We start from the raw sequence: 25,386 nt of genomic DNA, 5'->3' as shown, positions 1-25,386 counted from the left end.
AGAGCTGAAAGGTAATGTTACAGCTGTGCAGAACCCTGGTCAGACCCCACTTGGGGTACTGTGCTCAGTTCTGGTCACTGAGTCACAGATTCATAGAGTAATGTACCATGGAAACAAACTATATTGTCCAACTCATCCTTGCTAACCTTGCTGCTCACCAAGCTAGTCCTATTTGTCTGCATTTGGCCCATATCGCTCTGAACTCTTCATATCCATGTTGTTAACATACCTACCTAAAATATTTTCTTTTTCTCCATATATGCACTACCCTCTGCATGAAGAGGGTCTTGGAGTCCCTTTTCAATCTTTCACCGTAAGCCTGTGCCCTCCAATTTTAAGTTCAATTCCCTGATTTGAAAAAAAGATTATTTTCACTCTGTCTACACCCCTTTTAATTCTGTACACTTCTATATGATCACCCTTCAGTCTCTTACAGTTCAAGGAATTAAATCCTAGCCTACCAACCTCGCCCTATAACTCAGGTCCTCAAGCCATGGCAGTACCTTTGTAAATCTTCGCTGCACTCTTGCTAGTCTAATGATATCTTCCGTACAGTATTGCAAAAAAATCTTTACACATTACTCGAAGTGTGGTCTCACCTATTCCTGTAATCAGTGCCCTGACTGATAATGGCCAGTGGGTCATACACTTCTTACACTGTCTGTTTCTGATGCCACTGTCAGTGAAGTTTGTATGTCTGCTCCTTGGTCCCTTTGTTTCACAACATTCCCCAGGGCTCAACCATTCAGTGCGCAAGTCGTATTCTGGTTTGACTTCCCAAAATGCAGCACTTGTTCAAATTGAAAGCTATTTGCCAGTCCACAGCCTGCTTATCTAGCTGATCAAGATCCCCTTGCAATTTTTGACTTCTTCATTGTCTCTGATACCACTTATTTTACTATCATCCACAAACTTAATAACCTTGCCTTGTATATGCAAATTATTGATATAATTAATGAACATCCCTGCTCCGACCTGTGTAACACACCACCAATCACAGGCCTCTGCTCCCAGAAACAACCTTCAGCCATCACTGTTTGCTTCCTACCTTTGAGGTAACAAAGGTAGGTTATAGAAACATAGAAACATAGAAAATAGGTGCAGGAGTAGGCCATTCGGCCCTTCGAGCCTGCACCGCCATTTATTATGATCATGGCTGATCATCCAACTCAGAACCCCGCCCCAGCCTTCCCGCCATACCCCCTGACCCCTGTAGCCACAAGGGCCGTATCTAACTCCCTCTTAAATATAGCCAATGAACTGGCCTCAACTGTTTCCTGTGGCAGAGAATTCCACAGATTTACCACTCTCTGTGTGAAGAAGTTTTTCCTAATCTCGGTCCTAAAAGGCTTCCCCTCTATCCTAAAACTGTGGCCCCTTGTTCTGGACTTCCCCAACATCGGGAACAATCTTCCTGCATCTAGCCTGTCCAATCCCTTTAGGATCTTATACATTTCAATCAGATCCCCCCTCAATCTTCTAAATTCCAACGAGTACAAGCCCAGTTCATCCAGTCTTTCTTCATATGAAAGTCCTGCCATCCCAGGAATCAATCTGGTGAACCTTCTTTGTACTCCCTCTATGGCAAAGATGTCTTTCCTCAGATTAGGGGACCAAAACTGCACACAATACTCCAGGTGTGGTCTCACCGAGGCCTTGTACAACTGCAGTAGTACCTCCCTGCTCCTGTACTCGAATCCTCTCGCTATAAATGCCAGCATACCATTCGCCTTTTTCACCGCCTGCTGTACCTGCATGCCCACTTTCAATGACTGGTGTATAATGACACCCAGGTCTCGTTGCACCTCCCCTTTTCCTAATCGGCCACCATTCAGACAATAATCTGTTTTCCTATTTTTGCCACCAAAGTGGATAACTTCACATTTATCCACATTAAATTGCATCTGCCATGAATTTGCCCACTCACCCAACCTATCCAAGTCACCCTGCATCCTCTTAGCATCCTCCTCACTGCTAACACTGCCACCCAGCTTCGTGTCATCCGCAAACTTGGAGATGCTGCATTTAATTCCCCCATCCAAGTCATTAATATATATTGTAAACAACTGGGGTCCCAGCACTGAGCCTTGCGGTACCCCACTAGTCACCGCCTGCCATTCTGAATTTAATTTGCTATCTCTTCCTAAATCCCATGCGATCCATCCTTTCAAATAGGCAGGCATGCAGGACCTTGTCACTCATTTAAATATTTTAAAATACAATTAACTACAGGTATACAGTGGATTCTGGTTAATTGGGACACATTGGGATCTGTACGTTTTGGCCCAATTATGACAAAAATGAATTATTATTGACATTCATCCAGTGTACCTATGAACTAAATCAATGCAGACACCTGGTGCAGATATTGGACTGCCTTCATACAATGCTGTTGACAATTGCATCCTCCAAATCTTCATTTTCATTGCAACATTAAGATGATTGTTGATACCTTCAAATTCTTCTTAGTTCCTAACTTATTGAAGTAGTGAAATAGTTTAATTTTCACGCCCAGCCGTTTCTGGCACCTCCAAGCCTGAATGCTTGAAATTGCAGTGAGCAAAACAGTTAAGAATTCTCCTACTGCTTACTTCTCCCCAAATGCCAGTGACAAAAGTCACTGCTTTTTGAACGAACGAACACACACACACACACCACCACCCCCCCCCCCGCCCCAATGCTATTTAAAACCATTTGTTCTAACCTTGGTGAAGCGTCTAGCAGCCACACAAGTGCACGCAGCTGATACTTGATAGAACCTGTTCAGCAGCCCTGTCTCCTGCCCCAATAAAGTGACATAGTGCTCAAATAAACAAAAGGACCCCTGGCAATTTTCGCAATGAAGTTTTGTTCTTTAAGAGTTGTCCCAAATAAGCAGCTGCCCCAATTAACTGGAATACACTAATTTCATGCAGTATACTTGATATTTCAATTTCTATCTTAATTGTATGTGTAAATCTTAAATCAAAATATTATATAAAAACATGATTTAACCAATTTGCTGATACCACATTTGCTAGATATTTAAAGTTGTGTTGAACAGAAACTCGATAATAGCAGGTGTCAGATAAAAAGAAATTGTTGCCACAAAGATTGCTGGACTTCTGGGGGAGATTTCTTTGGCGGCCATGTCAAATGTGTTTTGCTGCTGATTGCATGTCAAACCCATGATCTTCAGAAACAGGGATCATGTTTTTTTCACCTGATAGGTAATTAAAGATGATTTCATAGGACAAGTATTGATTGACTTGCCCTTAACCCAAGTAAGTATGAGGGGATTCTTTTTGGTAGGTCAGATACGATGGCAGAATATAGTATTAATGGTAAGACTCTTGGCAGTGTGGAGGATCAGAGGGCTCTTGGGGTCCAAGTCCATAGGACACTCAAAGCTGCTGCGCAGGTTGACTCTGTGTTTAAGAAGGCATACGGTGCTTTGGCCTTTATCAACCATGGGATTGAATTTAAGAGCCCAGAGGTAATGTTACAGCTATATAGGATCCTGATCAGACTCCACTTGCAGTACTGTGCTCAATTCTGGTTGCCTCACTACAGGAAGGATGTGGAAACCACAGAAAGGGTGCAGAGGAGATTTACAAGGATGTTACCTGGATTGAGGAGCATGCCTTATGAAAATAGGTTAAGTGAACTCAGCCTTTTCTCCTTGGAGCGACGGAGGATGAGAGGTGACCTGATAGACAATAGGTGCAGGAGTAGGCCATTCGGCCCTTTGATCCAGCACCACTATTCACTGTGATCATGGCTGATCATCCACAATCAGTGTATAAGATGATGAGAGGCATTGATTGTATAGATAGTCAGTGGCTTTTTCCCAGGGCTGAAATAGCTAGCATGAGAGGGCAAACACGAGGAAATCTGCAGATGCTGCAAATTCAAGCAACACACAAAATGCTGGTGGAACGCAGCAGGCCGGACAGCATCCATAGGAAGAAGCACAGTCGACGTTTCGGGCCGAGACCCTTCGACTGTCCTGAAGGGTCTCGGCCTGAAACGTCAACTGTGCTTCTTCCTATGGATGCTGTCCGGCCTGCTGCGTTCCACCAGCATTTTGTGTGTGTTGCTAGCATGAGAGGGCACTGTTTTAAGGTGCTTGGAAGTAGGTACAGAGGAGACGTTTTTTACGCAGAGAGTGGTGAGTGCTTGGAATGGGCTGCCAGTGACAGTGGTGGAAGCGGATACAATAGGGTCTTTTAAGAGACTCCTGGATAGATACATGAGCTTAGAAAAATAGAGGGCTATGGGTAACCTTAGGTAGTTTCTAAGTAAGTATATGTTCAGCACAGCATTGTTGCCCGAAGGTCCTGTATTGTGCTGTAGGTTTTCTATGTTTCTGTATTTAATTGTTCAAGGATATTTGTTTGGCAACCTGCAAGCAATGCCATATTTTCAAATTTTAGCTCCATTTATGTTCTTCAGTCGCAGTTCTTATTCTATAACTGCGAATGTGCATTTATACCTCTCCAAGACATTATAGTAAAAACAGGCTGTACTGCATGCTTTAATGTTGAAGTGCTTCATAGTTGGCAAACTTTCTATAATTTTAAATGATTTCTTTCATTTTGATTGTTATGTGTTTTTTTTATCTTTGCATCTTTACAGATCTTAAAATGTATTAGTCAGTTGGAACTGGCTCAGTTAATAGGTACAGGAGTAAAAGCACGTTACATTTCTGGAACAGTTCGAGGCAGAGAAGGATCAGTTTCTGGAGCCAGAGATCATCAAGCTGCTGATGAATTTCTGGGTCTTGGATTAGGTAAGTTTGTGTTGCCACACAGAAGTCTATTGTCTATTGAGTCTCTGAGGACCAGTAAACCAAACTAGAAGTTAGGGAGTTCAAGTTAATCTTTAGATCACATTTCATTTTGAATTAAGAGAGGAAACCTGCCATTCAGGTGATTTGGTTTCTATAATTTCTCAACTTGTAGCAGAGTACATTGTTTTCTGAAGTGTTAACAAATTTCAACCAAGTTTTTAATTCAGAGTGGCTTCAGTGGAGGCTGACAAAATCAGTTTTCATTGTTATTATTCATGATATAGGTATGTCAGGTATGTTTAATCATATCTTATGTTTATAGTTCCCTGCAGTTTAATAGTATTCAAGTATCAAATGTTTTATTTTGTAAAGGTAGCAGTGAAGAATTAACACATAGCTGTTTCTTTCTTTGCTACTCAGGCACATTGGTTGGTGGGACTGTGGACCGAAAGCAAATTGCCAGCATCCAGGAATCCATTGGTGAGACAAGCTCTCAGAGTGTTGTTGTAGCAGTAGACAGGTAAGATTGATTTTAGTGTGAAAGTTATATGACCTGTGGATCATTTGCCACATTTCGCACACTCAGCTTCACTTTTTCGGTCACTTAAAATCTGATAATTCAGCTCCTTTGCAAGATATTACAGGACCCTTGTCCAGTATGTTAATGTACTAAGCAAATTGTACAGTCACCCAGGAAAATCAGTAGCAAAGCTGGCAGAGTTGCTGCTTCAGTTTCAGTTATTTCAGTTCAGTTCTGACTTTGGGTGCTGTCTATGTGATGTTTAAATGTATTCATTGTAATTTCATAGGTTTCCTCTGGGTGATTTGATTTCCACCCTGCGGATTGGTAGGTTAATTGACTGCTGTAAGTTTTAGATGTATAGGTGGATGATAGAATCAGTCAGAAGTTGAAAGGAATGTGGAGAGAATGAAAATGGGATTCGGCAGGCTAAGGGACTATCTCTCATGCTTAATGATTCTGTGGCTCAACAACCAAATCCCCTTGCATGATACATCTAGACTGTACATATAGTACCTCCTTTATGAATGCCCTCAGTTGCTTTAGTTTGATTTATCTGACAATATTTTTACTAGTTCAATCATACAAAAAATTATTTTCACTACTCCTGCTGAATGTTTTCATATTTGATTTTGTTTTGTTCCTTACTATTGCCATTCTAAACCGTATGACTTTGTGATCACTGATCTTACCACAGACATTGTTCATTTGCTCCCAGAGCAAGATCTGGCATTTCTCTGCTTATCATTGGGTTGAAAATGCACTTTGGTGGAAATTCATACTCTGTTTCATGCACTAAACAAACCACATAATAGAGTTCTGAAAGAGGTGGCTGAAGAGATCGTGGAAACATTAGTCTTTCAAGAGTCATTAGATAATGGAATGGTTCCAGAAGACTGAAAAACTGCAAGGGTCTCAGCCTGAAATGTCGACTGCACCTCTTCCTAGAGATGCTGCCTGGCCTGCTGCGTTCACCAGCAACTGTGATGTCTGTTGTTTGAATTTCCAGCATCTGCAGAATTCCTGTTGTTAACTGCAAAAGTCATTCCATTCTTCAAGGGGGGATGAGAGGCAGAATAAAGGAAGTTTAAAGGCCAGTTAGTCTGACAACAATGGTTGGGAAGATGTTGGAGTCGATTATTAAGGATGAGGTCTCAAGGTACTTGGAGGTACATGAGAAAATAAGCCATATTCAGCATGCTTTCCTCAAGGGAAATTCTTGCCTGACCAATCTGTTGGAATTCTTTGAAGTAGTAACAAGCAGGATAGACAAAGGAGAATAGGTTGATGTTGTGTACTTGGATTTTCAGAAGGCCTTTGACAAGGCGCCACACATGAGGCTGCTTAACAAACTACGAGCCCAGGGTATTACAGGAACGATTCTGGCATGGATAAAGCACTAGCTGATTGGCAGGAGGCAAAGAGTGGGAATAAAGGGAGCCTTTTCTGACTGGCTGCCTGTGACTGATTAGTGGTGTTGCACAGTGGTCAGTGTTGGGACCGATTCTTTTCACATTATATGTCAGTGATTTGGATGATGGAATTAATGGCATCGTTGCAAAGTTTGCAGACGATATGAAGATAGGTGGAGGGACAGGTAGTTTTGAGGAAGTAGAGAGGCTATAGAAGGACTTGGACAAATTAGGAGACTGGGCAAATAAGTGGCAGATAGGAATACAGTGTCAGAAAGTCTATGGTTATGCACTTTGGTAGAAGAAATGAAAGGGGTTGACTTATTTTCTAAATGGAGAGAAGATACAAAAAACTGAGGCGCAAAGGGACTTGGGATTCCTTGTGCAGGATTTCCTAAAGGTTAATTTGCAGGTTGAGTCTGTGGTGAGGAAGGCAAATACAATGTTAGTATTTATTCCAAGAGGGCTAGAAAATAAAAACAAGGATGTAATGTTGAGACTTTTTAAAGCACTGGTGATGCCTCACTTGGAGTATTGAGAGCAGGTTTGGGCCCCTTATCTTAGAAAGAATGTGCTGAATTCTTTGCCACAGACAGCAATGGAGGCGTTTTATGTATACTTAAGGCAGAGATTAATAGGTTCTTAATTGGTCAGGGTATGAAGGGATGCGGGAAGAAGACAGGAGACTGGGGCTGAGGGGAAAAATTGGATCACCCATGATAAAATGGTATAGCAGACTCATTGGGCCAAATGGCCTAATTCTACTCCTATATCTTATGGTCTAAACAAATTATATTTTGGTTGTACTGCTGTTCAGGTGAATATTATTGCAGAAAATGAGTGCAGAGGGCATGCGTTACAATATTAGGTGATTGAGGATGAATTGCAAGCCCACTGATCAAGAAAATTATATGACTACTTGTTGCCCATTTATATTTTCCCAGGATATAAGGAGTGATTGAGGTATTTTATTATCAGTACCAAAATGTTCATAAATCTGTCAACCATTTGCTTGCAAATATGTTCATGTTCTCTTTCCCAGTCTTTAGACATTTGATGTTTTTAAAAGATCACTTGTCTTGCTGTACAATCCTCAAAATGGAAAACCTGCCTCTTTTGCATTCTAGGATCTTTACAGGATCAACAAGATTGGATGGAAATGCTATTGGTATGTCATTATTGAGTATTTCTCATAATATTGAATTATTTTTTACTAGTACATTAAATAAGTTATTTATTTAATATTTTCAGTTGATTTTGTGCGCTGGCTTTGTGCTGTGTCCATGGATGAGTTAGCCTCACCAACGCATCCACGAATGTTCAGCCTTCAGAAGATAGTTGAAATATCATATTACAACATGGGTCGAATCAGACTGCAGTGGTCCAGAATTTGGGAGGTTATAGGAGACCATTTCAATAAGGTAAGGAAAGAAATCGAAAATACACTTGAATTTCATTTTAGGTGCACTTATTTACATGTATAAATAGAACAGCAGACAAATAAAGTGCTTGAGGAACTCAAGAAGTCAGGCAGTATCTATGGAGGGGAATAAATAGACGACATTTTGGGCCAAGATCCATCATCCGGTTTGGAAATGAAAGGAGCTAAAGCCAGAATAAGATGGTGGGGAGAGGAAGGACTACAAGCTGGCAGGTGATAGTTGAGACCAGGTGAGGAGGGAAGGTAGCTGAGAGGGGAGGGGCATGAAGAAAGAATCTGAAAGGGGAAAGGTGGAAGAGGTAAAGGACTGAAGAAGAAGGAATCTAATGAGAGGACAATGGACCATGAAAGAAATTGAAAGGGAATAGGAACCTGAGGGAGATGATGAAATGGTGAGGAGAGGAAAAGGGATGAGAGGAAAGAAAAGGGGGGGCGAGGGAAGTAACCAGCACATAGAGACATTCATGCTCATGCCATCAGGTGGGAAGCTACACAGATAGAATATGAGGTGTTCTCCCAACCTGAGTTCCTCTTCATCATGGCTGTTGAAAAAGCCATGGAAAGACATGTCAGAATGAGAATAAGAAGTCAGAATGAAATGGGTAGTCACTGAGAAATCCTGTTTTTTTGCGAATGAATATATTTGTCTTTTTACTTTACATGATTTAATAATTTGGTAACGTTGATAATTCACACCCACTGCTATTGTACCAATTTGCATATTATGTATGGTTGTGATCATTTTAAATACATTTTGTTCAATCAGTATCTTGTCCTTAAAAGGACTGCTTATGTATCTGATGTAATTGTGCCTGGTGCTTAAATATGCTGTTTACTTTTAAATGAAGTTTTCCTAAACTATGTCTTAATCAGTTTTTTTATATAGGATTCCTTAGTCTTTCAATAGCACTCTATACATTTCTTTATTTTGCTTTCGGTCACTCAAGTTTTGCATTTATTTTAACCTTTGTCTATTTTGCAACTCCTCTATGCCTTCTCCCCAGAGTTTACCGTCCTTTGATTTTAATTTCCAAAGTGAGAGTCTTTTGAGGTCTGTTTCCTTAATGCCTGCTGCTCTCGGCAAAGATTTTCAAAAATATTTTGCTTCAATTATTATGTCATTAAATAAAAATAAAGTCTTCTTTCTGCATTGGGAAATGTTATGAACACCAACCAATATGTCCCACAATATCCTCAAATCTACCTTGGCATCATTCAAGCCAATAAACAGCTGCTGCTTTGTTCCCCCCTGTGCTTCCTAATTTATACTGCTTGAATGTTAGTGATGTATATGAAGTTCTTACCATACCATTTCTAATACAACCTCATCCAATCTTTATTTAGTAGTAATTTTTTTTATCCATCTTCCAAATGCATCTGCCTGACATAAAATGTTTTTTTTTGTTTTTAATTAATTACCACCTTATGGGCTGTTCCTTTGCCTGCTTCCAACTTGCTTTGCTCTGGCCAATAGAGTTCTCTTTCTAACTTGTTTTAATGTGTTATTTTGTTTTCTGTCTATTAGATTAGATTATGAGGATGCTCAGTCCTTGTTTATTGTCATTTAGAAATGCATGCATTAAAAAATGATACAATATTCCTCCAGTATGGTATCACAGAAACACAAGGCAGACCAAGACTAAAACTGACAAAACCACATAATTATAACATCTAGTTACAACAGTGCAAAGCAATACCGTAATTGGGTAAGAGCAGACCATGGGCACGGTAAAAAAAGAAGTCTGAAAGTCCCGATAGCCCCAACATCTCAGGTAGACAGTAGAAGGAAGAAACTCTTCCTGCCATGAGCTTCCAGCGCCGCAAACTTGCTGATGCAGCATCCTGGAAGCACCCGACCACAGTCCGACTCTTGAGTCCGTCCGAAAACTTCGAGCCTCCGACCAGCCCTCCAACACCGAGCACCATCTCTGCCGAGTGCTTCGACCCCGGTCCCAGCCGCCAAGCAACAGGCAAAGCCAAGGATTTGGGCCCTTCCCCTCCGGAGATTTCAGATCACACAGTAGCAGCGGCAGCGAAGCAGGCATTTCAGAAGTTTCACCAGATGTTCCTCCATGCTCTCACGTCTGTCTCCATCAAATCAGAATTGTGCACGGCCTCCTACTTGACAGATTACAGATAATCATCACTGGAGAGGCCGCGCGTGCTGCATTGCGCCACCATCTTCTCCTCCTCCCGCCCCAAACCCTCACCTTCTGTGTTATTTCCCCATCTGGTGATATTCTTTGTTTAACTTCAACTTTTTAACTTGATTTACTCTTATCTGTAACTGTATTTTATCATCTCACATGTAATGGTCTTGTGAATTTACTTCATTCTACATTGTTTAACTGCAACAGCTCTAGATACAGTATGTCTTACAGTATCGTGCAAAGGACACATATATTACTACAGTACTGTAGTAATTTTATCTATTGCCCTGTACTGCTGTAAAACAAAGAATACATTTCATGACATGTGAGTAATGCTAAACCTAATTCTGATATGGGTTTCTATTGTGAACTGAGCGTGGGAAGGGGGCAAGGAGAGGAGAATCCTGGTGGGAAAAGGAGAGGGGAGAGAGCACGAAGCACCAGAGAGACATTCTGAAATAATCAATAAGCCAATTGTTTGGAATCAAATTACCTTGCCTGGTGTCTCAGTGCTGGCTGTGTGTGCACACGCGCCAACCACAGCCCCTGGTACTCTGCCACCTGTCCCACACCCATCCCACAGCACTCCATCCTCTCCATCTCAACATTCTTTGCTCCAGCCAGATTTACAAACTTGCTCTCCACTCCATGTTGACAAATACAGTACTGTGCTAAAGTCTTCGGCACCCTAGCTATATTATGTATATGTGCCTAAGATTTTTGCACAGTACTGTACATCTACTTATACTTTCCAGCAAAATTTCTCTCAGCACAGCACCAATTCATTCTTCTGAAATTTCAGTTAGTCTTAATATCTGTGTTACAGGACTTTGAAATTAAAACCAAATTCGTCATTGTGCATATTTTGTATTTCATTTATAATTGTTGAGTTCAAGGAATAAAATGAAATTTCAATAAATTAAAATTTTAAAATATTCTTCAACGGTATTAATTTCATTAAGTTAACTACTCTCATTTATTACCAGGTTGGCTGCAATCCCAATGAAGATGTTGCCATTTTTGCTGTAGACTCTCTGAGGCAGTTATCAATGAAATTCCTGGAGAAAGGCGAACTTGCTAATTTCAGGTTTCAGAAAGATTTCTTAAGACCTTTTGAGCACATAATGAAAAAGAACAGGCAAGTTAAAACTTGTTTATTTCTTCTGGTCAAATTTCAAAGTTCTATTGAAACTGGTGTAGTTATTATTACTTTTTAAAACAATAATATGAATGTAAGTACTGGATGCAGTGTTAGATGATTGGTAAAATATTTAGTAAAAATTGTTTAATAAACAGCAAAATAAATTGATGATAATAGCAATGGTTGACTTAAACTTTTGCATAAAGTAGATCTGTGTTTTTCCATCTAGTTATTTTGCAAATCATTTTGGGATATCAAAGCAGAAAGTCAGGATGTCAAAATTAGCTTGTGTAATTTAGCTGGGCAGGTTGGATTATTTTTCCTATCATCTTTAACCTTATACAGTACATTTTTAAAGCATGTGCACAGCAGTTTGCTTTCCAGTCTGTTTTAACTGTTTTGATTACATTTTGTTTTACAAATTTGTATTTTTTCTTTTTAAGATCTCCAACAATCAGAGATATGGTAGTCCGTTGCATTGCACAAATGGTTAATTCTCAGGCCGGTAATATTCGTTCTGGATGGAAGAATATTTTCTCTGTGTTTCACCTAGCAGCCTCAGATCAAGATGAGAGTATAGTTGAACTGGCATTCCAAACTACAGGACACATTGTCAGTGAGTACTTCTTTTCCTGTGTAATTAAGCTGATCAACGTTAGCCTGAAAAAAAAACTAGAGGTTTATAAAATATTCAATGATGTGAATAGAATTTTTTTAATAAATTAGGTTTTATTAAATTTTTAGTCCACTTAATTCAAACTTTAAATTTGAACTTCAGCAAGGTGCAATGTGGAAGGCTGTATGGAAGGTTAGGTCCATTGGAATCCGGGGAGAGCTAGTTCAATGCATTCAAAATTGGCTCAGAGGTAGGAAGTGGAGGGTGGTAGCTGAAGATTATTTCTCGGAATGGAGGTTAGTGACTACTGATGTTGCGGCCCTTGCTATTTGTTATTTATATAAAATATATGAATGTGATTGCAGAAGGATTGATTAGTAAGTTTGTGGATGAGATGAAACCTGAGATGTTGTTGATAATAAAGAAGTTTGTTATAGATTACAAGGGGATCTCATCAGTTAGGGAAGTGGGCCAAGGAGTGGCAAATGAAGTTCAATACAAATAACTCTGAGGTGATGCATTTTGAAATGTCAAACCAACATAAGACTTTACAATGAATTGTAAGGCACTAAGGAATGTAATGGAACAGGGGGACTCAGGAGTACAAGTGACGCGCACAACACGCTGGTGTACAAGTGATTAGCTTTGTTGAAAGCGGTGTCACGGATCAAATGGTGAGAAAGGCAATTAGCATGCTGGCTTTGTCAGTCAGGGCATTAAGTATAGGAGTTGGAATATTATATTGCAGTTGTATAAGCCATTGGTGAGACCACACTTGGAGTACTGTGTACAATTTTGGTCAGCCAGTTATAGGAAAGAGGTGGTTAAACTGGATGGAGTACAGAAAAGATTTACAAGGATAGTGCCAGGACTAGAGGGCCAGATTGGCTAAGTTGGGGCTTTATCCTTTTAGAGCATAGGAGAATGAGGTGTGCCCTTATAGGGTTTATAAAATCATGAAGGGTGGATAGTAGCAATCTTTTCCCCAGAGTAGAGAAGTCCAAAACTCGGGGGCAAAGGTTTCGGGTGAGAGGGGAATGATTTAAAAATGGCTTGGTTGCAAGTTTTTCCACACAGAGGGTGATGAACATATGGAATGAGTTTGTGAAGTAGTTGAGGTGGATACAATATGTGGAAGTGGTTGAGAAAGGTACATTGAGCACTTGGAGAGGTACGGGCTCGAAATGGTCTTAGAGTGATATGGGAGTGTTGCAATGAATTCCCACTCTATGTGGTAGAGAGCAATTTTTGAAGAGTGAAGAGTAATGACGAAATTCATGCCTATGTATGCATCAAAGTTCTAAAGTTCCTGATGGTTAGTTAGAAAAATGTTATGTTATTTGGGAAAATTATAACATTTCTTTACAAATTCCAGGTCCTCAGGATTGCTGAGGTATAATTATAAAGTCCTCTATCTGTCTCTGTCTTCACTTTTCACTGTCTTGGAAAAAAGTAGCCAGCATAATCAGAGACCCCTCCCACCTTGGACATTCACTTTTCTTCTCTGTTCCCTCGGGCAGAAAATACAAGAGCTTGAAAACATGCACCACCAGGATCAGGGACAGCTTCTATCTGCGGTTGTAAGACTCTTGAACAGACCTCTTGTATGATAAAGATGTATTCTTGATCCCATAGATTATCATGCTATGGCCCTTGCTCTTTATTGACTACCTGCACTGCGCTTTCCTTGTAACTGTAACATTATGTTCCACATTGTGTTATTGCTTTTCCCAGGAACTACCTCAAATGCTTACATTTTGAAATGATTTGCATGGATAGCTTTCACTGAATCTCAGAGTATATGGTGATGATAATAAACCAATACCAATCATAGCTATGCCAATACTCATTTATTATCCAATACTACTATGTTTTCTTGCCATAAAATCCCAACTTTGCTCTGATGCATCCTATATTATTATAGACCTTTGTTAACATGTAAAATATACAGGGAAGAATAAATAAAATTTAATCTTGTATACTATCTTCACATCCCACGTTACATCTCGGACCTACATTCAGTCCTAATTCTTCTACGTGTATTAAGATGGATTTTGTCCATTAAAATACTTTGAACTCTTTAAGCTTCTAATATTTTGTGAGGCATGTGTTACAGCAGTCTGTTTTAAAGTGAGAAGCTTCATTGGTTACATAACAAATATTTGTTAAATAAAATCTAGAACTGGGACTTTAAAAATGTGAATGCTAAAAAACATAACTTTTCTGTTGAAGGATCTAATAGACATAGTGAAGTGGAGTTATTTTTACTCTAATTGTTGCACAAATAATCGAGGCTTTTAATTTCATTGTTCAATTTGATCAAAAAGTAAAATTAAAGTTAAAGTGAAAGTAAAGCAAAAGAGAAAACTGCAGATAATATAGGATTAGAAAATCTTTCTCAGTTCAATTCTCAACCCAGTTTTAAGTTGGAGTTGATTGTTTTCATATGTTAGACATTTAATCATTTAAATGAAGAAGATCAATTATCAATCTGAAAATACCAACAAAGACTTTTAAGAGCAGCAAAGTAAAATTCATCATTTTGAAATTATTTTCACAGTGAATGTATTTGCAAAGCACTTTCCAGCAACAATAGATTCCTTTCAAGATGCAGTGAAATGTTTGTCAGAGTTTGCCTGCAATGCTGCTTTTCCAGATACGAGCATGGAAGCAATTCGTCTCATTCGTCACTGCGCAAAATATGTGTCTGAGAGACCACAGGTGAGCACTTGGTCACAACAAATTTGGTAATGCTCCATATTATTGTAGATTTTAAAGTAATAGAAACATAGAAAACCTACAGCACAATACAGGTCCTTCGGCCCACAATGCAGTGCCGAACACATAGAGGGTTACCCATAGCCCTCTATTTTTCTAATCTTCCTTGGGACTCTGAAATGGAATGTGTGACTTTTAGATAAATGTATGATATTGAACAAGGTGAACAGTCACCACAATTGGCTTGTTCCTGTTCTTAGATGTTCTCAAACAAGGAAAGATGTGACTACTGTCGTGGAAAGGATGGGAAAAAAATGTATTCTGCAGCTTCAGGATCACTATTTCCAGAATAAATTTAAATTATTCCTTATCGAATATATTTACAGGCATTCAGAGAATACACAAGTGATGATATGAATGTTGCTGCTGAAGACAGAGTATGGGTGAGAGGATGGTTTCCAATTCTGTTCGAGTTATCATGCATAATTAACAGATGCAAATTAGATGTAAGAACTAGGTAAGAATTCTATTTCTCTGTAATTAAAATTGTATTTCAGACAGGAGTAGTTTTCCTACATTCCTTACTATTTGAAGGATCACTAGGCACTTTATAAGTTTACATGTTGGCAATAGATTTACTTTAGAAACACCAAAAAACATCATTATTTTCTATTTTTTTCTGTTTGCTGCTTCATGACTTCTTAACCACATACAGTTACAAAAATAAGTTTGTGAACTCTTTGCAGTTAACCTGGTTTTCTGCATTAATTACTTACAAAATGTGGTCTGATCTTCATCGAAGTCACAATAATATACGAACACAATCTGCCTAAACGAATACACCCAAACAATTGTACTCTTCTCATCAATACTGAGTACACCATTTAAACAAACGCCGTCTAGGTTCTAAAAACTATGTGAACCTCTTGGGGTAATGCCTTCCACGAAAGCTACAGTGCCTATAAAAAGTATTCTCCCTCTTATAAGTTTTCATGTTTTATTGTTTTACAATATTGAATCACAGTGGATTTAATTTGGCTTTTTTTGGCACTGATAAACAAAAAAAGTCTCTTTCGTGTCAAAGTAAAAACAGATCAAATTACAGTGTCACAGTAGCATTACAAGTGCACAGATAAACAATTATTAGAAGAGAAGTAAGAAAGAATAAAAATAAGTTACCTCAAGCAGTCTAACGGGGTGGGAGGAAGGGTCATCACTTTCTCAGCTATAGGTTGACATGACTGAGGGTAAGAATGGCTTCTTAAAGTGCTCTGGGGCAGCGTAGTTGTCTTGGTCTGTAACTAAATGCGGTTCTCTGTTCAGCCAAGGTGGCATGCAGAGGGTGAGAAACATCGTCCAGAATTGCCAGGATTTTCTGTAGGGTCCTTTGTTCTACTACAGCCCCAGTGTTACTCCTGTAACAGAGCCAGCCTTTCTCAGCAGTTTATTGAGCCTGTTGGCATCACCTGTATTGATGCCATTGCCCCAGCACACCACCACATAGAAGATTGTACTGGTGACAACAGACTGGTAGAACATGTGAAGGAGGGGCCTGCATACTCCAAACGACCCCAGTCTCCTCAGGGAGTAGAGGCGATTCTCGCCCTTGTACATGGCCTATGTGTTGGTGCTCCACTCACCCTCAGGTACTTGTAGGTTGTCACCACATCCATGTCCTCACCATCTGTAGTATCAGGGAACAGTGCAGGCTTAATCCCCCTAAAGTCCATCGCCATCTCCATTGTCTTAATGATGTTGAGCTGCACATGATTCAGCTTGCACCATTTGACAAAGTCCTCCACCAGTGCCCCATATTCATCCTCCCATTCCCTATATACACCCAGCTATTGCTGATTAATCAGAGAATTTCTGCAGATGATATGACTCAGTGTTGTATCTGAAATCCAAGGTATACAGGGTGAACAGGAAGGGAGACAATACAGTCCCCTGTGGGGCCCCAGTACTGCTTAGAGCCATGTTTGACGCATAGCTTTGAGTCCGCACAAACTGGTCTGCAAGAAAGCGTATGTTTTGAAATGGCCAAATCAGAGACCAGAATTTAACCCAATTGAGATGCTGTGGCATGACCTGAAGGGGGCTGTTAATGTAAGGTATCCCAAAAATATTGATGAAACGAAACTTTATGGAGGAATAGTGTAAAATTCCTCATCTTCATTGTGCAAGTCTGATCAATAGCTATAGGAAATGTTTGGTGGAGTCATTGTTGCTAAATGAGATTGTACCAGTTATTAAATACTTTTCCAGCCTGGACTGTGAATGATTAAACAATGTGTTCAATAAAGACATGAAAAGTACAATTCTTTGGGTGTTAATGGTTTAGGCAGATTGTGCTTGTCTATTATTGTGACTTAAATGAAGATCAGACTACATTTTACGAGTAATTAATGCAGAAAACTATACAATTTCAGGGGGTTCACAAACTTTTTCTTGCAACTGTATATTTCATAAGCTTGTGTTACTATATTTGGTTTACAGTTATAGTAGGCTATAAGCTTAAGCTATTCGAAGTATTAACTAAGTTTTAATTCTTCATTTGATGTAGAATTATCTACTCTACTGATTTGTACTAAAAACTGTGTTTTATTTCAAAAGACATAAATACAATCAGCAAAGTCTTGATGACCTGTCAGAATTATTTTTCTATGTCCTTGGATATTGTTACCAGAATATTTTTTCAAGTTGGAAAGCAAGCAATAAAAGATGAAATTTACAAAAACTTTACCTGACTGCAGCTGTCATGGGAGAAGATGCTTTGATATTGGAATAAATGGTTTATATGCTCCTGTTGTCAATTTTGTGTAGCCTACCCAATTTTCGATGACAAGTATCCATTCAGAATTGTTTTAAGTAAGTGGGCTTTCAAAACTGTTTTCACCACTGGCATTATTATGCACTCAGTGGCCACTTTATTAAGTACACATGTACACCGCCTCATTAGTGCAAATATCTAATCAGCCAGCAACTTGGTGCGTAAAAACATGCAGACGTGGTCAGGAGGTTCAATTGTTGTTCAGACAATAATCAGAACATCAGAATGGTAAAGAAATGTGATCAGAATGACCTTGACGTGGAATGATTGTTCTGCCAGGCAGGATGATTGAATAACTCAGAAATTGCTGATCTTGAATTTTCATGTACAACAGTCGCAAGAGTTTACAGACAACGGTGTGGAAAAACAAGAAGTATCCAGTGAGCAGTAGTTCTGTGGGCAAGAATGCCTTGTTAATGAGGGAGGTCAGAGGAGAACTGCCAGACAGGCTCAAGCTGACAAGAAGGCAACAGTAACTCAATTAAGCATGTGTTACAACAGTGGTGTGCAGAAGAACATCTTTGAATCTTTGAACATCTTTGAAGAACATCTGTTGAATCTTGAAGTAGATGAGCTACAGCAACAGAAGACCACGAAGAGGCACTCACTGGCCACTTTATTAGATAGAGGAAGAATCTATTTAAGTGGCTACTGAGTGTAAAGGTCCCTTTTGTATTTATAGCACCTGAAGTTATTTTAGTATTGCTTTATGATATAAATCTTGTGATGGACAAGATTTGTCAATAAATAATATGGCTTCACATTTACATGTCATTGTGTTCAAGTAAGTCAGATTTTTATAATAAACACATTTAGTTTAGATTAGGTAAATATTAGCAGATAGGCATTCTCCATATACTGTTATATTTATGCCATATAAGTGCTAGCTAAAGGCTATCTCTAGTGCAATAGAGCCTAATCTCTCTTTGTCATTTTGTGACACTACCATCTTTGAGTTTCTTAACCATTAACCGCCTCTGGAGTTATTTCTGATTGGAAGCTCAAAAGCCTTTTCACCATTTGTAAGGCATAAGTCCACAGCATTATGAAAATACTCCATTATGAAATTGCCTGGATATATGAAACTCCAGCAGCACTTGAGGTGCTCAACATTGTCCAGTATAAAGCAGCCTGCTTGATTGATCCCTTAGTCACCTTTCTCTGAATATTCAGTTCCTCCACCATTATCTCAACAAAGTAGTCATTCTAATTAAATTGTACAATATGCAAGTAACTATGTCATTTAGTAATGCACATGATCATCATTTAACCCTTTGTTTTAATCCTGATATAGGGGATTAACTGTGATGTTTGAAATAATGAAAACTTACGGTCATACTTTTGAGAAACATTGGTGGCAAGATCTGTTTAGGATTGTTTTCAGGATCTTTGACAACATGAAACTTCCAGAACAACAGACTGAGGTATGTAGATAGTTACTTTTAAAGTGCAATCATTTTTATTCATAAGTATGAATCACTGTTTACAGCACAATATGAAGCCACTTAGCACATTTCATTGGTTAATTTTAGCATTTTTGTTGGTCGTATTCAGCCAAGGAAGAAAATAATCTATTATTAATTTTCCCAAGATTATTTGGTGTTTGCTTTTTTGCTTTATCTTGTCAGAGATGGTTAGACTGAAATGAAACTTTGCTGTACTGTTTCCATGGCTATAACTTAATTCCTATAATATGATATTCATATTTAAGTGCAACTCTTTTAGTTATGGCTTTTCTGTGACCTTGTAGAACGAAGTATGTTTTCTTTTTCAGCTCATAATACTTTGTGAAAAATCTGAAATCTCATTTGTGGTACATTAAATACTTGTGTATTTTCACTAAGAGTCTTTAGCTCTTTTATTTCTCAGTGAAGTACCACCTGGATATTTATCTTTCATATTTGGGGATGATTAAATGCTTAAAAATTAAGCTCCCTTAAACCAGTGGTCCCCAACCATCAGGCCGCAAAGCATGTGCTACCGGGCCGCAAGGAAATGATACGATTTGGTGATATGAAATGATATGAGTCAGCTGCACTTTTCCTCATTCCCTGTCACGCACTGTTGAACTTGAACATAGGGTTGCCAACTGTCCCGTATTAGCCGGGACATCCCGTATATTGAGCTAAATTGGTTTGCAGACATCCCACTTCTCCCGGAAGTTCCGGGAGTCTCCCGCATATTGATAGTGGCTCCCTGATGCCCGCAAATTATATACAATATCACAGAAATCCATTTTTGCAAGAGCGAGAAAGAGAGAGAGAGAGTGCGTGCACGCCATGGTAGTGTGTTCCAAAAAAAGAAAATATAAAACGTACGTCACCCCAGACTACATTAAAGTGTGCCCCTGCCTGATAGGGGTCAAAAATAATGACAGTGTTGCTTGCTGCACTGTTTCCAACAGTGACTTTTCTATTGCCCGTGGTGGGTTAAGATTGCAAATAGGGTTGCCAACTGTCCCGTATTAGCCGGGACATCCTGTATTTTGGGCTAAGTTAGTTTGTCCCCCGCTAAGGTAGAGCATTCCTATGAAACAGTTCGTAAGCCAAAATAGCGTAAAGCAAAGAAGCAATTACCATTAATTTATATTGGGAAAATCTTTGAGTGTTCCCAGACCCTAAAAATAACCTACCCAATCATATCAAATAACACATAAAACCATATAGTAAAAGCAGGAATGATATGATAAATACGCAGCCTATATAAAGCAGAAATAATGTATGTACAGTGTAGTTTCACTTAACAGAATCGGGAAGATAACGCCAAAACCGATTATTAGGAAAAAATCGGCACGTACACGCATGCGCACACAGGTGCCCGCGCAAGGCTTCATGGTCATAGTAGTCTTTCTCGGGGTAAACACAAGTGTCCCGTAATTTGACTGTTACTTTTGTCCCATTTTGGGAGTGAGAAAGTTGGCAACCCTACTTGAACCCCCCCCAACATCGGCCGGTCCACAAGAATGTTGTCAATATTAAACCAGTCTGCGGTGCGAGAAGGGTTGGGGCCCCCTGCCTTAAACCATTAACACCTTGATAACAATCCTCTAGAATGCCTGGCTTTTTCCCTGTACTAACAATTTTTGGTCTTGGTTTACTTTGTCAAGTTAGCATAATTTGCTGTTCTTTTAGGCTATTCCAGTGACATCGGGATATTACCCTTCACTTGATGATGCAACAGCCTCTGGTCTCTCCCAGCCCTTTTTCCTAATAGAATTTCTGTTTGATGTGCGATGGAACACATTTGCATATATTTGCTATAGCTTCTCAAAACAAAGTTTAAATTTTTTGTTTAATTGGCTAGGAAATCATCGAGGTATTCACTGTCTTTTGCATACAGTAGCCCATGATTTATAATAAGCTGGAATTGTCATATTCCCCATTGTATGACCATGGTATTAGATGTGTGGTGGCGAGACTTCTTAAGTTTTTGTGGTATTGATGCAAGCCTGTTTTATTTTTCAGAAAGCTGAATGGATGACCACCACTTGTAACCATGCACTTTATGCTATCTGTGATGTATTTACTCAGTACTTTGAAGTACTGAATGATGTCCTGTTGGATGATATTTTTGCACAGTTGTACTGGTGTGTGCAGCAAGGTAAAACAAACAAATACATGTATTCACAAGTATGCAAGTAGGTCAGTAGCTGCTGTCTTATTTAAAAAAAATAAACTTTGATATGCAATATATGTAACTTCAAGATTTTGAAATTTCATTATGCATATTTTGTAAGAAAGCTATCAATTTGGTTTACTGTAATTATACATGGGTATTTTATCAATTTCAGAATGGAGTAATAAAGGAAATGGGTTGTACATTTATGTTTAATATATTGTATTGCAACTACATGGCCAAAATTGCAACTACAGACATGCTGTCATGTTCCACAAGAGCATGGCTGAGAGAGGGGCAGGGCCGGCAGCTTAATGTTCCAAGATACAGATGCTAGAGGTGTGAAGCTAGGGAAGAAATTGCAGAGGCCTCTCCCTGATTGAGGCAGGTACAGTAACAACATTCAAATAAGTACATGGATAAGGGGGATTTAAAGGTATATGGGCCATACGTTGCTTGGTGGGCTTTGTGATTAACATGGATGAATTTGACTGAGTGGCCTGTTCCTGTGCTGGACAGCTCTGACACAAAGATGGGGTTTCCGAGAAAGATAACTTGCTATAAGTTTAGCATGAACTTGCTATCTAGCATCATTTCACTAACAGCTATTTTTTTATATGATGCAGATATTCACTATAGCATATGTGTTGTCATAAAATTAAGTGTTATGAGCTATTCAATCATCTTTTAAATCAGCCTTGATTATATAGCATGTGGTATCAAATCCAAATAGTGAATGTCAGTTTGCTACAAAGAGTCCTGTGCAACTTAACTTTCATTTGCTTTATCTCCTGGTCTCCAAGATAAATTGCACTTGCATGCAGATACAGATGTGCAACAGATTTAAGTGGAAAGTAAATTGACCACGCGGCTGCAAACTTGATTTGTGTTCTGACAATTAAGATCACCACAAAAGCTCTCCTTTCTGAAAATGAAGTGCAAAGACTGAACGACTGTTAGTCTTCCAGTTCTTTCAGTCTAGTCAAAGCTTGACATTGTTGTTATGTCTTTGTCCTTTCTAGGGCACTCGTTGTTTGTAAAAGCTATACATTAATATTTGAACATTACACTTGTAGTGTAAAAGCAATACTGTAAATATAGAGCAAGTGCCCGATCCCACTCCAAATTGAAACAAAATTGAACTTCTTGGCAAGTTGTGCTGTGCTTTCTGTGAGAGAAAGTAAAACTCCCTTCATGGTGTGGTGCAAATACAGCCAAACAAAAATAATTTAAAAAGTTAATTTTTATGATCAATTTGATAATGTCTTGATTTTCTCAGATAACGAACAACTCGCACGGTCTGGAACTAATTGTCTGGAAAATGTTGTCATTCTGAATGGAGAAAAATTTTTGCCAGAAACATGGGACAAAACTTGTAATTGCATGTTGGACATCTTCAAGACCACTATTCCTCATGCGTAAGAAACCTCTTTAATGGAAGACGTGCTTGTAACTTTCCTAATACTATTTTTGTAATGGGATTTTCATTATCTTTTTTTTTGTTAAACTAAAAAATAACCTATTTCCACCATTCAATCATTCCAGTACATTATAAACTTCCAGCATTATATTTGTTAAAGAAAATGTACTGATGTGGTCCTTGTACTGTCAAATGTTTGATTTTGCAGATTTTGCTTTATTTTGTGTATATATTTGTTTTATTCCCCTTTCGTTAATGCATATACTTGTTAGCAGAGTCTCCCTGGGCACTAATGTCCGTTATTGAAGTAGCTGTTATCCTTGATGGGATAATGGCAGATTATGCAGGTAAAGCAAGTAATTAGGAAAGTTAATAGAATATTATTACTTATTTTAAGAGAATTGAATACAGATGTAGGAAAGTATGTAGAGTATTAATGAAACCATATCTTGGAGTATTGTGTAATTTTGGTCTCCTCGTTTAAAAGAGGAGGTAAATGCATCAGAAGCAGTTAGGAATAATCCAATACCTAAATGGGCAGGTTGCCTTCTGAGGATGGATTGGGCAGACTAAGTTTGTACCTGTTGAGGTTTGAAAGAGTAAAGGTTGCAATTAGTAAGATCCTAAAAGAGGAGCTGAAAGGGTGGATATTAAAGAATATGACCTTTTGTTGGAGTCTGTAGAACAACAGTGTGTTTATGTTTAAAATAAGACATCAGATATTTAAAGATAGGGTGCAAAGGCAAGAGTGAATGGCAATAGTGGTGATAGAAATGGTGTAAAGCAAATGTTAGAGATTAATATGTCAAGGAAAAGTGAAAATACACGTAAATAACCAGAAGAAAAGGGCAACGATTGAATGTCGGAAATCTGAAATAGATGCTGATGTTCAGTTGAAAATTAAATTGTAATATACCTGGTAGCAAGATGAAGTATAGTTTCTCAGTTTTGCATTGGGCTTCATTGGACAGTATTGGAGGCTGAAGACAGTAAGTAACAGGAAACCGGAAATTCAGAGTCACTCCTATGAACGGAATCAAGGTGTTCTACAAAGTAATTCCCTTCTCTGCACAAATGAGGAAGTCTGCAGATCTGGAAATCCGAGCAACACACACAAAATGCTGGAGGAACTCAGCAGGGTAGGCAGCATCTATGGAAAAAAGTACCATCGATGTTTCGGGTAGAAACCCTTGGGCAGAGCTGGAGAAAAAGTACTGAGGAGTAGATTTGAAAGGTGGGAGGGGGAGGGAAGAGAGAAACACAAGGTGATAGGTGAAACTTAGAGGGAGGAGGGCTGAAGCAAAGAGCTAGGAAGTTGATTGGTGGAAGAGACAGCAAGCCATAAAAGAAAGAAGAGGGGGGGTGGAGGAGCACCAGAGGGAGGTGATGGGCGGGCAAGGAGATAACAGGAGAGAGGGACAAGAGGATGGGAAATCATGAAGGGGGTGAGACTGGAGGCATAACTGGAAGTTAGAAAGATAGTTGTTCATGCCATCAGGTTGGAGGTTACCCAAACGGAATATAAGGTGTTGTTCCTCCAATCTAAGTGTGGCCTTATCCCAGCAGTGGAGGAGGCCATGGATGGACATATCAGAATGGGAAGTGGAATTAAAATGGCTGGCCATTAGGAGATCCCACTTGTTCTGGTGGACGGAGCGTTGATGCTCGGCGAAGCAGTCTCCCAATCTATGTTGGGTCTCACCGATTATACAAGAGGCCACACTGGAAGGACTGAACACAGTATATGACCTCAACAGATTCACAGGTGAAGTGTCACCTCTCCTGGAGGGACTGTTTGGGGCCCTGAATGATAATAAGGGAGGAGGTTTAGGGGCAGGTGAAGCACTTGTTCTACTTTCAAGGATAAGTGCCAGGTGGGAGATCTGTGGGGAGGGACGAATGGACAAGGAAGTCACGTAGGGAGCAATCCCTGCAGAAAGCAGAAAGTGGAGGGAAAGGAAAGATGTTTTTGGTGGTGGGATCCAGTTGGAGGTGGCGGAAGTTTCGGAGAATTATGCGCTGGACAGGGAGGCTGGTGGAGTGGTAGGTGAGGACAAAAGGAACCTTATCCCTGGGAGCATGGCGGAAGGATGGGGTAAGAGCAGACATGCCTGAAACGGAAGCGATGCGGTTGTGGGCAGCATTGATGGTGGAGGAAGGGAGGCCACTTTCTTTGAAAAAGGAGGACATCTCCTTCGTTCTAGAATGAAAAGCCTCATCCTGAGAGCAGATGCGGCAGAGACTGAGTAATTGAGAGAAGGGGATGGTGTTTTACAAGTAGCAGGGAGGGACGAGGTATAGTCCGGATAGCTGTCACAAACAAGAGAAAGTTTGCAGATGCTAGAAAACTGTCACAAACAAGAAAAAGTCCCTTTCTCTGCATTTGTTTTCCCCAGTGTAGAAAGAGCATACCTTGCATATCATATGCAGCATGGAGAATACAATTGGGTCAATGAGCAATGAGAAGGAAGAAGATAAAAGGACAAATACGGTATCTCCTGTAACTGCAGAGGGAGGTACATGGGAAATAGTGTAAATATTCATGCGGATGGAAGAATAAAGCAGCAAAGGGCCTTGTGCTTGTTCTGAGTAGGAGGGAAAGGTGGGTGAGAGCAGAAGTAGAATAGCCAGTGTTAAGGGCCCTGTCAACTTTTATGGAAGGAAACCCACAGCTGAGGAAAAGGGAAGACATATCAGAAACAACGATGGGATGAAGGTGGCATTGTGAGAGCAGTTACAGCCTCCAGATACT

The 25,386-nt window shown here is 39.5% G+C and overlaps 1 protein-coding gene across 3 annotated transcripts in view; it reads left to right on the top strand.

The window, feature by feature from the left end:
* Window positions 1-25,386, top strand: part of arfgef1 (ADP-ribosylation factor guanine nucleotide-exchange factor 1 (brefeldin A-inhibited)) — a 211,658-nt gene that overhangs the window by 156,090 nt on the left and 30,182 nt on the right. For all 3 annotated transcript variants that reach the window (XM_063064730.1, XM_063064749.1, XM_063064740.1), the window contains 11 exons: window positions 4,618-4,771; window positions 5,192-5,291; window positions 7,831-7,871; window positions 7,955-8,124; window positions 11,281-11,432; window positions 11,879-12,051; window positions 14,612-14,772; window positions 15,156-15,286; window positions 18,894-19,023; window positions 21,064-21,199; window positions 22,494-22,632. In XM_063064730.1, the coding sequence (XP_062920800.1) occupies window positions 4,618-4,771; window positions 5,192-5,291; window positions 7,831-7,871; window positions 7,955-8,124; window positions 11,281-11,432; window positions 11,879-12,051; window positions 14,612-14,772; window positions 15,156-15,286; window positions 18,894-19,023; window positions 21,064-21,199; window positions 22,494-22,632 (1,487 nt within the window). The remainder of the gene's footprint in view (window positions 1-4,617; window positions 4,772-5,191; window positions 5,292-7,830; window positions 7,872-7,954; window positions 8,125-11,280; window positions 11,433-11,878; window positions 12,052-14,611; window positions 14,773-15,155; window positions 15,287-18,893; window positions 19,024-21,063; window positions 21,200-22,493; window positions 22,633-25,386) is intronic.

Source organism: Mobula hypostoma, chromosome 1 (assembly GCF_963921235.1).
Source record: "Mobula hypostoma chromosome 1, sMobHyp1.1, whole genome shotgun sequence".
Lineage (NCBI taxonomy): Eukaryota > Metazoa > Chordata > Chondrichthyes > Myliobatiformes > Myliobatidae > Mobula > Mobula hypostoma.
Note: the sequence above shows the minus strand (reverse complement) of the source record. Positions and strands in the feature narration are given on the sequence as shown.